The 15,729-nt window shown below is 38.4% G+C and overlaps 1 protein-coding gene across 4 annotated transcripts in view; it reads right to left on the bottom strand.

Annotated features, from left to right (window-relative positions):
• Window positions 1–15,729, bottom strand: part of LOC105832753 (nephrin) — an 83,001-nt gene that overhangs the window by 19,106 nt on the left and 48,166 nt on the right. For all 4 annotated transcript variants that reach the window (XM_036293893.1, XM_036293892.1, XM_036293889.1 and 1 more), the window contains exons 3-9: window positions 10,309–10,497; window positions 6,303–6,473; window positions 5,040–5,330; window positions 3,191–3,490; window positions 1,647–1,783; window positions 895–1,048; window positions 352–654 (exon numbers count right to left, since the gene is read on the bottom strand). In XM_036293893.1, coding sequence (XP_036149786.1) covers window positions 352–654; window positions 895–1,048; window positions 1,647–1,783; window positions 3,191–3,490; window positions 5,040–5,330; window positions 6,303–6,473; window positions 10,309–10,497 — 1,545 coding nt within the window. The remainder of the gene's footprint in view (window positions 1–351; window positions 655–894; window positions 1,049–1,646; window positions 1,784–3,190; window positions 3,491–5,039; window positions 5,331–6,302; window positions 6,474–10,308; window positions 10,498–15,729) is intronic.

Below are 15,729 nucleotides of genomic sequence, written 5' to 3'. Positions count from 1 at the left end.
TTAACGTTTTATAACAAGCTCGTATAAAAATAAATAGCGGATTAATTCTTCTCCCTTCGCGAGAGCTCACCCCACGCATTCTTTTCGACTCATTTGCGATTGATTGTTATTGTATGCCGTTGTTATTGTACACACGAGATATATCGCGGACAAAATGCAAATAAATTTATACCGGCGCAATGTGATACACATCCAGGGAGATAGAAAGAGATACTGGAAGAGATTTCCGGGTTGAATGCACTCGCGTGTGTGTCGGGCACGTACACCTCGCGCGCGTACATGCTAATCTTCGCAGGTGTGCGGATTACATGCTGTTAAGAGAGCGATCCACTTTAGGTATCACACACTCACATAGCACGTCGAGCGTCGTGGCGTCATGGCTGGATCTCCCCAATTCAGCGTTCTTGGCCTCGCAGGTGTACACCTCGCCGTTCATGTCCTCGGTTAAGTCCAGCGCGAGCTCGACGGACGAGAGGTAGCCGCCGTGTAATCCGGGCTTGGTGCTGTTCCTGGTGCCGGTCACCGGTATCCCGTTCTTCCACCACGACATCTCGGCGGCGGGATTGCTGCTGCTCGATTCGCAGATTAGACGTCCCTCCTGGCCGGCGTGAAAATCCTGGGGCTCGCGGTTAATCTTCACCCTCTCGGGTGGAACTGGAGGGAAGAGAAAAAAAGTCGACGGCTTGTCGTTTAAAATATCGCAACTGCCACGCCGAGATTCGCGATGCGAGGAAAAAGAGAGTAATTACACCGTCGTTCAATCATCTTTACGTTTAGCTAGCTCTTCCTATCGGAAAGAAACTTAACTCTCCCCGCGATCTGGGTGGAGGTCTCGATAAAAACGCACACAAAAGAATTCTTATAATGAATAGACAGGATGAGTCGATATCTTACAGTAGACTTTGAGCACGAGAACTTTGAGCAGGGGGATCTCCGTGGCGGAATTCGTCGCCTCGCATCGCACGTGGGCATTGTTGTCGGACGCGTTGACGAGTATCGCCAGCTCGCTCGAGACGGCGTGATTTCGCTGTCTCACTGTGCCGAGTACCTGCGACAAAAGAGAATGTCAATGTAACGATCTACGGCTGTAATAGATCTCTCAAAATATTTAAATCGATATTAAATACCGAAATGCTTGCAACAAAAATTTTTAAGGCTTTAAAAGGACAGAAAATAAGTCCATTGTGAGATTTTTTTAAACATAAAATCGGATTTAAAATGAATAATTTTATTTAACAAATTGTGGAGTCTTATCATTCTTGCTTGGAATTCCTGTAGGAAAGTATCCTCCCGAGAAAATTGCAAGGAGAATTAAAGCTGTTTCTTTTAATAATTAATTATTACAGCTTCAGAAAGAACGAGTTTCAAGATTTCTTATTTGAGACATTGCGAGAAATATTTAAACTAACGAGAAGTTTAATCTCTGATCACACAAGATCATTGTCGAATATTTAATCAAGGCATTTTATTAATAAAAATTAATTACTTCCATTGTTATTCCTTCAATAAAATTAATAAAATTTGTGAGACCTAGAAGTCTTAGAAAAATCAGGAAAGGATTTTTTGTGCTTAGAGCCTCGTGTCTTTTCCGTGTGATAATTCGCCACTACTAGATTTACGACGATCCCTCGTACGAGTTCGCGTACCTTGCGGTCGTTCTTGTACCATGTTAACGTGGCCAATGGATTACCCGCCGTAGCGATGCACATAAGCTTCAGCACCGTTCCGGCGACTATCGTCGTGCCCTCTTCGTATCCGGTGACGGTTAGTTTAGAAGGTGGATCTGTAAGATCGAATAAGCCCGGTTAATTACCGTTTGACATGCATTATGAACATTTGTACTTCTATACGATTCAAAAAGTATTGTCATTAAAAAGAGTTAAATATGAGAAGAAAAAAATATACGCGTTGGAAAAAAATTTTTCAAGCCGGAAACGAATGTGTAGCGAAAAAAAAGACACATTGACTTTTTGCCGTCGTTTTCATCGCGCCTCAGTTCGCGCGCTTATTGTCTTTGCTTTCGTTGAACATTTTGTAAAAGGCTTATGATAATTTGTAAGGATTATTTATTGAATCCAGTTACATTATTGGACACGAGTGGCATTCGTTATAGTCTCGGATTGCCGAACGGTATTGATTGGAGGCCACTAATTGTTTAGTATATTCAGACAGCGAATAATTTTAATGCATGTAATTACAAGCTGAAAACGCAGTTGATTATACAAGGATTATTTATTTATGGCGGAAATTAATGTCGGTCGATTACGGTTGTATTATTGCGAGAGTGTATCATGCGCGCAACAACATGACGTAATGTCGAATATGTTAAATGAATTCTGACCAACGGATTCGCGAGATGGTGTGCGTATGCATGTTTCGGACCCCGGATAACGGCGGCGCGGTCGATTAATTTGTCACCGCGTGCCGCGAAGATGTCAGCGGAGCCGGGCAAATTGCAGCATTATCGTTGCTCAATTTTCTAAACGTGGATTATTGGATCATTGAGAAAGAAAGAGCGAAAACGCTATTCGTAATTTCGACGGCGCATTTGAGGAAAAATGTCCGCGCGTTGTACTTCGTCTGGAAAGATTGTGATATTTCTCTTAACTTGGGTAGTTTATTTTACTTATTTTTTTTTCTATTATGTAGAATTTTGCGTGTGTGTACATTGACTGGAAGTTTTTTTTACCAGAAGTTAAAGAGGGAAATAGAGATTTTAATATTACATTTTAATAAAATTTAAGTTGCTTACGTTTTAATTGAAAATACATAAAATGTGGTAGGTTCCTCTTTAACAAATATACCCGCGAAAAGGATAAATTTATAAATGAAGCCCGAAGTACGTAAATAATCAACTGAATTTTCGCTTCACATTTTAATTACGTTAATTCTATATATCTCGATTTTATCTTGTCCGAAGATTTATCGGACGCGCGGCCGCTGAAAAATTTAATATCGCCAATTGGTAATTGAAAGGTCCTTCCGTAAGGTATCTCGCGGTAGTTCCGGTACACCCGGTACCGGTTCTTTGACGCGAGACGGAAATTAGATTTTCGCCGCAGGCGAGAAGCCTGGAGTCTCTCTCGTTACAACTGCAATGTGCCCGCGCGATGCACTTGTACCGGGGCGAAATTGTATGATAGAAGAGAGAGAGAGAGAGAGAGAGAGAGGGAGGGTGGCGGACGCTTACATATCACGTTTATCGTGTGCGTGCCGACCACGTTCTCCGTGAGCTTGGCGTTGGAAGCGTGGCAGATGACGACGATGCTGCGGCTCTTGCGATTAATGCTGAACGTCACGTTCGAGCTGGTGATCCAGCCCCCGTTCGGCGCCACCTCCGTCTTCGAGGCGTTGCTCTCGAAATTATGCCCGTCCACCGTCCATTTTATGTCCGCGGGCGGATTCGAGTTCTCCGTCGCGCAAGTAATGAGCACCTGGTCGTCCGCCTTCGCCTCGGTCGGCCCGGTGATGGTTACTCCGGCCGGCGCAACTGCGGGATCATAAAAGTAAGGGCGTGAAAAAGCTCGAATTAGTTCACGTAAACGGTGGTCCATAAAAACCTGATGGAGATAAGGGATGTAACGAGTAGATTCTGGAGCAGGTATTAGGGAGATGGGCAATATCATTTTTATAAATTATGTATAGTTTTGTTATAATTTATTGTTTGTTCAATAATCAATTTTTTTTATTCCTTTCTCGAATAAGCTAATCGACTTTGATTTTGTAACATGACATAATGCTCAACTGCAATACAACAAACGCAACGAAAAAATTAAAAAAATTAAGATGGGAAGTATTCCTTCATGCATCCATTTTGTCTCATCGAATTATCATTTTTTTACGCGGAAAAAGCAAGATGCAATTGTTTTATTCCACATTTTTCGAAACAAATAGGCAAGGTCGGTTATTAATAAAATAATTAATAAAAATACTTACGTATCAGTATAAAGACAGAAACGCATAATGCTAGAGAGATAAATTATTGAATTTTGCGGTTTTGAAATCTTGAGATCCAACTAGGCAAATTTCCGGCTTCCAAAAGTCGGGCTACGTTTGGGAAACTAATGTCGCTTGCCGTCATCAATTTTCATTTTTGACGTTGGCCATAAAAATACGTGGTAAGGTTTACCGACAGATTCTGTCAATAACTGCAACAACACGACCGACAGCCGTTTACCCTTAATCGTAAGTGTACGATAAGCCACAGCCAAGCGGTATTTTCCAGCTTTATCCCGCATATATCACGCGAACATAAAGTTCGCAAAATTTCAATTTGGGTAACGCGAACGGTAGCCTCAGCGCGAAAATAGAGAAGCGGAATTATTTATGCGGCTGTTCCGTCGGCAAGAGATCGTCCATATGCCGCGCAATACCTTTAGTCGTGCAATACTATGCATTGCGGTAAAGTAATGGTGAGTGCCACAAACAGGCATCAGGCAACGTTAATATTCTAAGACCTTAAATACGTCTCAAGTATCACTCGTGAGAAATGTGCATTCTACAATATTCAACGACAGAAAGAAATATCAAAATCTTAAGAGCAATAAAACCCGTACTCCCTATGTTTTTATACACCACCAGTTATAGCTCTTCAATAAAATATCAATTAATTAATTCTGCAAAATTATTAATTCAGCAAGATAAATAAAATAAAATCTGAAATTCTCAAATATGTATAAACAAGTGAATAAATTAAATCGAGGTATTTTGCGTTATTCGAGAGGTATTAATATAAAAACGGTTATAATATATAATTATACATACGGGCGGGATTAAAACGTGCTCATTAATATGTGCTAAATGTGTTAAAAATTAAAGCCCATTATTCGATTAGTATAAGACGCGATAATAATACGTGATTACAGGAAGAAAGAATGGGTGTGTGATTTGCGGCGAACAGACGCGGGAATGGACATGGGGGGTGAGGGGGATGCTGGATAGGGTGAATTGCTCCTCGGAGCGTTTCTCGAAATGCAATTTGCAAGGTTTTACCGCTACCTTACCGCGCGCAATTATCGCGCGGTGGCGCGCACACTTACACAGGACGGTGAGATCGACGTGCACCTTCATGGGCTGGACGCTCATGATGTTGGAGACCTCGCATCTGTACCGGGCCTTGTCGTCCTCCGCGCGTGCTATGAACGAGTACACGTTCTCGCTGACGCCGGGCCCCCGCCGATGGGCCGCCGTGACCTTCTCGTCGTTCCTGTACCAGACAATCTCTGCCTGTGGATTTCCACCACGTGATCGACAGGCGAGCTCGACGTTCTGACCGCGCTGCACGGTCTCGCCGTCCGTGTAGCCCTCTATGTACGGCGGGCCGGGTGGATCTGTTCAAGACAGCGAAACGACGAGCACATTACACGGAAGTTCATATTCACGTTGAAACTTAGATATTTGAAAATCCGGATAATCGGGATCGTTCCCGAATGGCGCATGCGAGAAGGGCTCACCGCGGATATCGTAAATCTGCATGTTCTAATTTTGTTCTATATATATTAGGCGAATTGCAATTCATTCCGAGAATTATATTACGTAATAAACTCAACGTAACTTGTTACATTAATTTCAGTAATAATTGACGAAAGCAACGCTAATTTTGGTATTATACACCCTCGCGATCATACATCTCTGAATTGGTAAAGTTACTCTCTCCGCTTGGCTCGTGGTGTCCTATCTTGCACCACGTAAAAAACTAAAAAGCATTCATTTTATTCGTATACCCCGAGAAAAAAATATGTGACATTTGCGACTACGATTGCGTAGTAAAATAATTATAGTCAGGAATGTGTCATTTTTATAATAATTACTATAATATTGATAATAGTAACCATATACTAAGTGTGATTGTTTTATGATAAAATTTTCCATATTAAAATCTCCATTTTGATTATGGAAACCATAAGTTGCACAGTCTAACTCTAATATTATAATTACGAGAATTTTAATATAGTTTAAATTACAATTTATATTGTTGAATAACGATAAAAATGAGTTTAAAATGGGTCCAAAAATGACTACAATAAATTACAATGATATTATGACTATCGCAACTATTTGTTCTCTCGGTGTACAAATGATGAGACTCGCGTTTCAGCTTCGCGCTGCGTTGATAAAGAATTAAAGAGAGCCTAGAATTAATGTCGGCCCGTTTCAGGCAATTCCGATAATGCTACTCCAATTTCATGTAACGTTCGCTACTGCCTTTTTCCGCGACGGTACATCGAGCGTGCTGATGGCGATCGCATAGGCGGCGATCATGCGACTACGATCACGTTTTCGTAGCCGTCGGTTGTACTTACAGAAAACGGAAAGCGTAATGGTGGCCCGCATAGGCCTGTCACGGGGTATCGCCGGGTGGTTGGCCTCGCAGGTGTAATCCATCCCATTATCGTCCGCCGTAGGCGTGATGGTAATGGAACCGCGGGTGTCGTACTTGAGCAATTCCCTCGTTTCCCCGGGCTTGGCCGTCTCTGCAACATTGTCCGCGCAAATCGCGAAATAAATACCACCTGCCACCCGCTTCTGCTCCATAGCCGCGGAATCCAACCACTTTCCTTCGATATTATATGATGTTTTTTTGCCTTACAATGTTACTTGAGAATTTTAGGAATGCGGAATAGCAAATTGCCATAAATTCCAGTTGGCATTTACTCTTACCTCATAGTAGCAGAATTAATCCTTTTAATTGTCCCTGCTTATTCTCTACAAATGTCTAACTCCATTTCAAAAAAGTGTAATAGAGATGGTGACGTCAATATTTTATTAATTTTACCTCTCGAAATTTTTCAAGAGCCAAAATTGCTTTTAGTTCAAATTAATATTGTGTCTCGCTCAAAATTTGTAATTAATTTTAAGTATTTATTTAAGAAAGTTACAAAAGGCGCGTTTATTCGATAAACATCTTAATGTATTTATGGGAAAATTAATTTCAATACGCGATATTGATTCCCGATCGGGATTCAAAGGCGCTTTAATCGCTCGATTATTTGCGGGGGGTTGTCGAATTAATTCGAGACTCGCATAGAAAGTTGAATTATTCATAGGCGGCGCGCACGAGGATACCGTAATTTACATTAGAGTTACGACGAGTGCACGCAACGTCACGAGGAGGATACGCGTGCTCGCGATGCACATCTTTTAAATCTCCGTTAAAAGCTTCGGACAAGCTTTTACGCGGAAAGCGCGCGCGCGACGCACGGCTCTTTTATTCCGCGCGTTGCAATCCACACGGTTTTTTGGAGACAAAACGCCAGGGACAGAAGCGACGGAGTGCGTCGTGTACTAGATGCGTAACAATCGCAGGAAAGATTGTTACTGGGGTGACAAGCGGGATGCGAGCATCGTGACAAAAGGAAACGACTATGACGACGACGACAACGATGACGAGGACGACGACGACGACGACGACGACGATTGTGATTTATTTCTGCACGTAACTTGCGTTTCACGTTGTTCGCAGCCTCACAGTTGTTAGACAGCGCGTATCTAACGTGTATAACGAGCGCTAAGACGCCTTTCACAGACATTCGTACATATACATTCTCAATTTCTTGCGGACGTAAAGTTGCGTTAAGGAACTATAATAGCTAAAAGCCGTTGAAATTTAAAAAACAGGCTTCTTGGGTTTATTCTTTCTTTTTTCGTAATTAAGAATTTTTATCTTAAATATCTGAAACTAGCTGTAAAGAAGAAAACAAAGAAACATTTGGTTTACAAATATGCGTAGCGGAAACAGTTCTTTTGCTTCAGTTTTAGGTAAATAACTTTTTTAATGCTATTTCTTCATCAAACTTGCAAATAAGTATTACAAATGCGACAAACAAAAAATTAAATAACATTTAAACTACTCCAATATAACAATAGAACAATCTCTGAAATTTTAAAATGTTTGGTACTCTTTGAGATGTGACAGCTTACGTCCTTAAGTAACGTTACGCTGATGTCGGATAAAATATTGGAAGTATTAGACAATTCCAAGAGAGAGCGAGGAGGAGGTGATTTTTATCGCGCAAAGCGAAAAGAAATGTTATCGTACTTTTCGTAAGAGCAGCCTATTCGTGAGCACAAAGATAAGTTCATGAGTGACGCGATTTTTATTACGATGCATCACCGATAATGTTATTCCCTGTTCTTAAAACGTATTATAAATTGCGACTGGAATTGATGTTCACATTTTACACCGAAAGGGATAATATTAAAACACGTAATGTAAAATGATATCAAAATACTCATTTTACCTTCCATCGAATAATCCGCTAAATGTAAAGAGTAAATTTATTTTAAATACCTATAAATTCATCACGGTCTGCTTACGTGTATTTTCCGATAATAAATTCGTGTTATACGCGAATAACCGTGATATTTATAAAAATACGTGTCTTCCTTCTCCGTGCATTTTACATGTGAGAACCGAATGTATGCAGGCACTCGCGAAAACGTGCAAGTAAATTTCTACGATATATTGAATCAATCATACATTTAATTACACAATAAAAAACCAGCTGCAGTAATATTTTTATGCGCTTTATGTTAAATGCTTTCATGTTAAAGTTTTCGTTCTTTATTTAAATTAAAATTAATGGCGCTATGACGGTTAATGTTTATTAAAAATTAAGCCTCCTCTTCCTGCTAATCTTTCCTTTCTTTCTCTCCTTCTGTCTTTCATCAGATACTGATTAATATTTCATCACCGACAAGAAATGGCAGTTTCTGCATTCATTGGATATTCATTCGTTCATTCCCGCTCATCGAAATAGTTAATGAGGCGTCTTTATGCATCACGTTTCGCAGAAACTTTTCTTATTTACTTTCGACTGCCGCGAGCTCGCATTTGCAAAAATATCGTCGTATTCATTTCGCGAACACCCGGTCGTACTACCACCGTACTATGGCGTCGCGTCGCGTCGCTTCGCATACTTTTTCATTTCGTCCGTGCTATTTATCGACGTTCTTATCGGGATATATTTTAGCGGTGCCCACGTCGGATGGTGGTAAAACGGCGAGCCGGCCGATGCAATCGTTTGATGTCTCGTCGGGCTGTCTGCGAGCGAATGTAAAAACGCCAAAGCGGCGGGGGCGCGAGCGAGAGGCAGGAATGTCAATTTCGGCAGTTGGAGCGCGGCCAGAGCTGTGTGTCACGGGGATCGATCGAAGATGCTCTTGGCAACTGTGGAAGGCGGCCGGGAGCTAAGAGGGAGAGAGGAGAGGCGTCGCGACGCCACGTCCCAATCTTTTTCCCCACTTCCACCGCGCGCGGAGCGCATCTTCCGACCGGAACGCGCGAGATTACTTATTCGCCTTTGAATATCGCGCGCGGCGCTAAAGCCGGATCTTGACTAAGCGCGAACGAGCTCGAATGAACATCAAGCTCGCCTCCTCGAGAGCGATCGGCAGTCCATCTATTCACTTCGCTAAAGTTATTCATTCGCCGCTCATTCGCCCTCGTTTGCTTAAGTCTGAATCCAATTTCGGTACTGTAGGTATTTACGGCATTTCGTTTAACTTGTAACTACAGCGGGCTCGATTAATTCGGAATATATAAAAGATCGTAGAAAACGTAATAAAAAACGTCGATTTTTAAACGAAAGATCCGCAGAAATCTTTGTTCGCTCTTTGGATAAAACTGCTGACATTGTAATTGTATAAAACAGTCTGTATAAAAATTTTTTATATAATTCATATATTTAATATTTATTCATTAAACATTTTTTTCAATTTTTCACCTAGAAAGCATAAAAATGAAGAAATATATATATAACCGCTTAGGATCAATGTGAGAAGTAAATATTATTTTTCTTTAATTATTATGAAAGATTTGTGTGCCTCTAGATATATCTCAATATAACACGTTTATTAAAAATTCAGCCTATTAATTAACTGACATTGAAAAATATAATATCGTTGAATTTCTCGATTACTTCTACTATCGGTCAGTTTATAATAACAGTAAAAATTATTTATTAGTAAAACTTAATTATTTTGCGAACCAAAAATTAATGTGAAAAGAAAAACGAACACGTATGTTTAGCAGTAATTATCTCAAATCTAATATCAATGTGACAGAGTAACGGCAGTTACGTTCAAAAGCTCGCTTTTGCGCGTATAAACGAGAGAACTATTTATACCCGGTCGCGAAATTTAATTAGACGATAGCGCGTTATTAGATCAGAAATGCGCTTATCTGTGCATACGTATAATGCGGTCATTTAATCCTCGTCGCGTAATAACCATGATATATTCATTCGCGCGCGGGATTATCGTAATCGAATATCAACGTGCGTAACAGGATAGCGCGCAGCTACTTACCGTCCTGGATGGAGATTGGGGAGATAGTGGTGTCGCCACCCTTGATCTGCGCGTTTCCGCGATACCAAATGATCGAGGCTTGCGGCTTGGCCGCACTAACGACGCACTCTAAACGTCGCGATTCGCCCACTTTCACCTCGATTACGTGTTTCTTCGGGTAATTGCTGATCGCCACCTTCTGTGGAGGAGCTGAAAAAAAAGGAGCAAACACATTTTTTAATTTAGTTCTTTGAAATTATCAATTTTTTCACGCGACATTGGTAACGCGGAGATACACATTTTTATCTTTTAAACGTATTTTTATTACATAATAAATCATATTGAAGAGTTTTTATTATTTTACAATATATTAAATTTTTTATTCAGAATATTTTAATTTATAAAGAAGCACTTTTTTAACTTAAATATAAAATTTAAGCGTTTCTCTCTCTTTCTCTATTCTATTCTTTGTTACGTACATATATTTTATTCATTTGAAAAATGAAGAAGCTACCTTGAGCCAGCAATTGCAGGTATTTCACGTGCTAATATTTTATTTTATTAATTTATTTTTAAATCAATCAATTAGCTAATGAAAATGTACATCGTCATTTTTTATAGTTTTTCAATATTCGATATTAAAGTAACTGAAGCATAATTTAAGACTCTACTTAAGTTCACTGAAAGTTAATTAAGAAATAAGACCCTCTTATCTATTAGTATCGAATTTTGCTTCACGAGAGAATTTATTTTCACGCTTTGAAAAACTATACATCGGCTTATATGTACATACAGACAATATCCCACTGTACTAATAATAATTTAATAGCGCATTCTGAGAATAAATTAGAATTGAAACTATTCGAATATAAAAGTAAAGTTGCAATTTGTTTTCGAGTTACAAACGATCGAAGTTGACCGTTTTATGGTACGCATAAAATTTACATTGCTCATAAATGTTCCTACCGATCTGTTATCTATTACCGACTTTTTACAGTTCAAGTAATTTATGTAAATACCTTTTCGTTCGACGTAGCATAAATGCCACTCGCGAACAAACGCGTAACGCGTAACGTGCAATAATAATCTTTTTATTCGCAGTTGTTTCGAAATGCAGGGAGCGAAATATTTGACATGCATTTATTTTATAGTTCGTGTTCAATGATGGCCGTAACTAATATATCTTCGTTTACGATTGTTTATGCATCAATACCCAGTATGTATACGCACGTGCTCGCTTTTGTTATCAATCGCGAGAGCAAGGGTTGATTAGCATTACGTCTAGACGGTGGTAAATAGATTGCCGTTCAGGTTAATTAAAATATTATACAATTTAAAATATTATACATTAGAGCATTCAGGCTGCCTGTTATACATATGTCGCTGTCAAATGGCCGTCAGTGGCCGGTATTCTCGAAGAGAACATTTTGATGGTCGGTACCGGTTCGCGTCGGAAGCTGTGACGTATGATGTGAACAAATGACGCTTGCTCCGTCAAACAAATCCAATATAAATGAAAAATTAATTCTTTTAATTCAGAATAAAGAATGCTTTTATTCAATCACGTAGATTGATAATAATTTGAAAAAGATGTGAAAGAAAATTAGCGAAAACTCATAATTGTCATTTCATCTAATAATTCTGTGTACAATACATAAAATTCTTGTTCTGATTTTTTTTCGGTATTAAACTGTTATACATTTTTTAAATTTATAATTTCTTTTCTTAACAAATTTCTCCTCTTCGTGTAAAATAGAAATAATCGATATTATATGAGAAGTAGTATTACACTGAAAAAAATTTATTAAATTGAAATGAATATTTTTTTCAAATAGTACCATGCAGAAGTTTAGTAAAAAATAAATAATATTTATTTCAAAGATAATATTTTCTATAATTTAGAAAATGTATTATACATTTTGTATAAATTTAAAAAATGTATTATACATTTTCTAAATTATAAAAAACATTATCTTATTTGAAGTAAATATTATTTATTTTTTATAAAAACTTCTGCATGGTACTATTTGAAAAAATATTTATTTCAATTTAGTAAATTCTTTTTTCAAGACGACGAACGTAATACCTAACTGGATTGTTTGATATTATGAATACAATATAAAATTGACGCGGTAATCTGACGGTAGTTAGATAATGTGTAATGTGAATAAAAGAAAACGCATGCTATCTCTTACTTAAAATATAAGCATTCTTGATGATTAATTAACTCTTGCGATTTCATTAACATGTCTATGTATTGCTCACAGAGGTAAGATAGAGAAGCGCGAATCGCAAACAATCAAAAACAAGAATTATTTACGGATATCAGTAGTATTACTCAATGCTTACTCATACTACTTACGAAAAGTACTTGGCGTCGACTTAGCGTAGTATGTTCCGCATCGTGCTTTAAAGTTTCAAGTATTTAAATGTTCGACTCGTGCTCTCGTATCAAGACCGCGGAATAGTATACGAGTAATCATGAGAGTAGTAAACAATTTAAGCAACGAAAAGTCAAATCGATCGTTCAGGAACACGAAATTCAGTATATGTACGTTTATTCTACAGTACGCATTTGTTATTAGCACATTAATATTTTGTGAAAGCAATAAACTGGTTGATGTGCGGTGCGTACTATTACATTGTAAACAAGATGACCGCGAGAGACACAAGACCGAGCAGGGCATTCGTGACGTTGCATTACCCTTTGTAAGGAGAATGAGAGAAGTGCGAATGCCGGGAAACATTGTACACGATCGCGATTCTCCGCAAACACTTATCGGTCTTAGTGCTATTGATTTCTGCGATCGTGTATACGTTTGTGCATTATTTCGCGAGCGTGCACGATTATTGGCGACAGTAACGGTCGTCTATCAACGTAAAATTGGTGATGGCTCCGCTTCGCTCCTCGAGTTCTCTCACGCGCCGCTAATTATTCAAAGACGTTGCAAGAGCTAAGAGAATCGTATCCCCGTGTCGTTCTTCGTTTTGCGTTGCTCTTCCGTCATTAACATCACGTGCGATTAACGCACCGGGAAAATGCCATGTAAAGTGCTGCGACGTCGTCGTCGTCGTCGTTGTGTATCCTGGTGATTAGCGTGCGCGCGATAATTAACTATGCTCTCTCGCGAATGAATATCTTCCGAGTGTCAGGAAGAGGCAGCTTAACGAAAGGGTATGATTTATTATTTATCTGTGCTTTATTGCATAAATAAAATATAGATGTTTCATAAGATATATTTGTATCAAATTTTATGGAAGTGTATGTATGAAGGATATCATAATTTACGTTTTTCTATTTTTAAATATCTTTTCCACTCGGGGTGTTTTTTATACCTCAGTAGTAAGAAATGGATCTCAGTACAGTACTCTTTGTTGTTAATTAAGACTTTGTACCTATTCTTTCAGTTCTCTTTACTAAAAGAAATATATATTGAATATACATGTATATACATAATGTATCATGATCTCAAATTATGGAATAAATGTGGGTTTGCGTAAAAAAGTTAGGTAATGACTATTTTCAAATTAAAGATAAAAGATCAATCTGCGTAATTATTCATAATTATTATACTACATTTTAAAATATCCATTATTTTGGAAGCTGTTATAATTAGATGTATTTGTACTTTACAGACCGAGAAGTTCTTCAAGTCGATCGTGCTGCAATTGTGCTGCTCTTACATTATTCTGGTGAGTGTTAAATTATTTTTTACATGAATTGCTGAGATGTAATAAAAGAATTTGTATAAACTGTAACAATTTTTCATAGGTTTTCTATTAACATTTTATTAATTTGAGAATAACTTATAACAACTTGCAAATATATATATATACGCAACGTCAATCGCGCGCGATTTCAATCTCTCATAATTATAATTTCACATTTTGGGCTTTTAATTAAATCTCCGAAATGCAAAAAAGTTGAAGTATTGCATAGTGGTGGTACAATATCTCGTACGTAATACATGTACGAATATTTCGAATAAATATTTTCAATTATTTAACCCTGCGTTGTGGAATTTTTTTACATTCGCCTTTTTTGTGTCCCTGGCGGGATCGCAGTAATTACGTCGTCATGCGCAGTTGCATTCGGTTAAGTATGCCGTAGACGGCATTTAAAATCGAACCTATACGCGTTGCGTGCCGTTAAATGGTCGTTTCGCATAAATTGCGCATATCGTATACATAGATTTTCGGACAGTGGGTGATAAACGATGCAATCTGCTGATTTCGGACGATCTGTCGGCTCGCTCTTGTTTTATAGCACTCGGATTTTCGCACGCCAATCTCTCTCTCTCTCTCTCTCTCTCTCTCTCTCTCTCTCTCTCTCTCTCTCTCTACATCCATGAGTTAATTTAACGTCAGAATGGCGTACGCGCGCGATTTATTGCCGAATTCTATTAAGCGCATACAGAAAACCGTGCTCGTCGGCGCAATAATTATATACGGGATGTGGCTCTGTACGTAAATGCGTAATCGCATTTAACCTGATCGAGTTTCTTCCACTTAGGCGCAATAACTCGCACATAGAACCCGACTACCGTGGAAAGTGCATGTAGATTCTGCGAGATAAGGAAATTATAGACGACACAATAATGTGCTGCAAAAAAAAAAAGATACTCACTTCTCGCGACGTAGCTTGGACCTTCGTTTTATCTATAATTAAAGATCAACACAAGCTATTTAAATAGATATAGATATAGAAGGTTTAACTTCGTAAAATGTTATAATATCTGAAATATATCGCACGACATTTATCCCGTAAAAAGATTAAAAAGATAGACAGTAAAGGTGATAGCAAGTCTGTATAAATTATAGTTATTTAAAAATTATGGTTGCATATCACTTCTCGATGACAGACTCGATGGATTGAGGCTTGAAACGAATGAAAAATGAAGTGCGAGAAGATGGTTGTTGACAGTTACGCGATTGAGGCAATGATTTAAATTTAATGATTATTCCATTGATACCTATTTTTACCGTTGACAATATAATTTTTTTCTCCTTTTATTGCGATCCTATTACAAAGTGAAAAGCCGTCATTGAGGCATGTTATCGAGGGCTACTTGTGCATCCATTCAGGCATTCGCATTCAATCGGTCGACAATGTATCAATTCGCTATTGGCACAGCTGAATGCAACGTATACTTCGTGTAAAATACCTCGGATAAATAAAATCTGCATTATGGAACTGCTATTCCAATAGAACTTTATTTTTTTCCGTTAATAACGTTTGATTCGGTGTCGTGCACTTTGTTGCATTTTCGGAAAATCCGGGCACAAAGCGATTATAACTTTTTCAAAATTACGTCAATAACACATCGGTGTTTTTGAAACGTATATTATGTGCGGTACATTGATTACAAAAGTTGTACGAACGGAAACTAATAGTAGTTACATTGTTAAAAACTGACATGAATTAAACCCTGGAAAAGTAAT

The sequence above is a fragment of the Monomorium pharaonis genome, chromosome 11 (assembly GCF_013373865.1).
Source record: "Monomorium pharaonis isolate MP-MQ-018 chromosome 11, ASM1337386v2, whole genome shotgun sequence".
Classification (NCBI taxonomy): Eukaryota; Metazoa; Arthropoda; class Insecta; order Hymenoptera; family Formicidae; genus Monomorium; species Monomorium pharaonis.
This window is presented reverse-complemented; position numbering and strand designations above follow the sequence as displayed.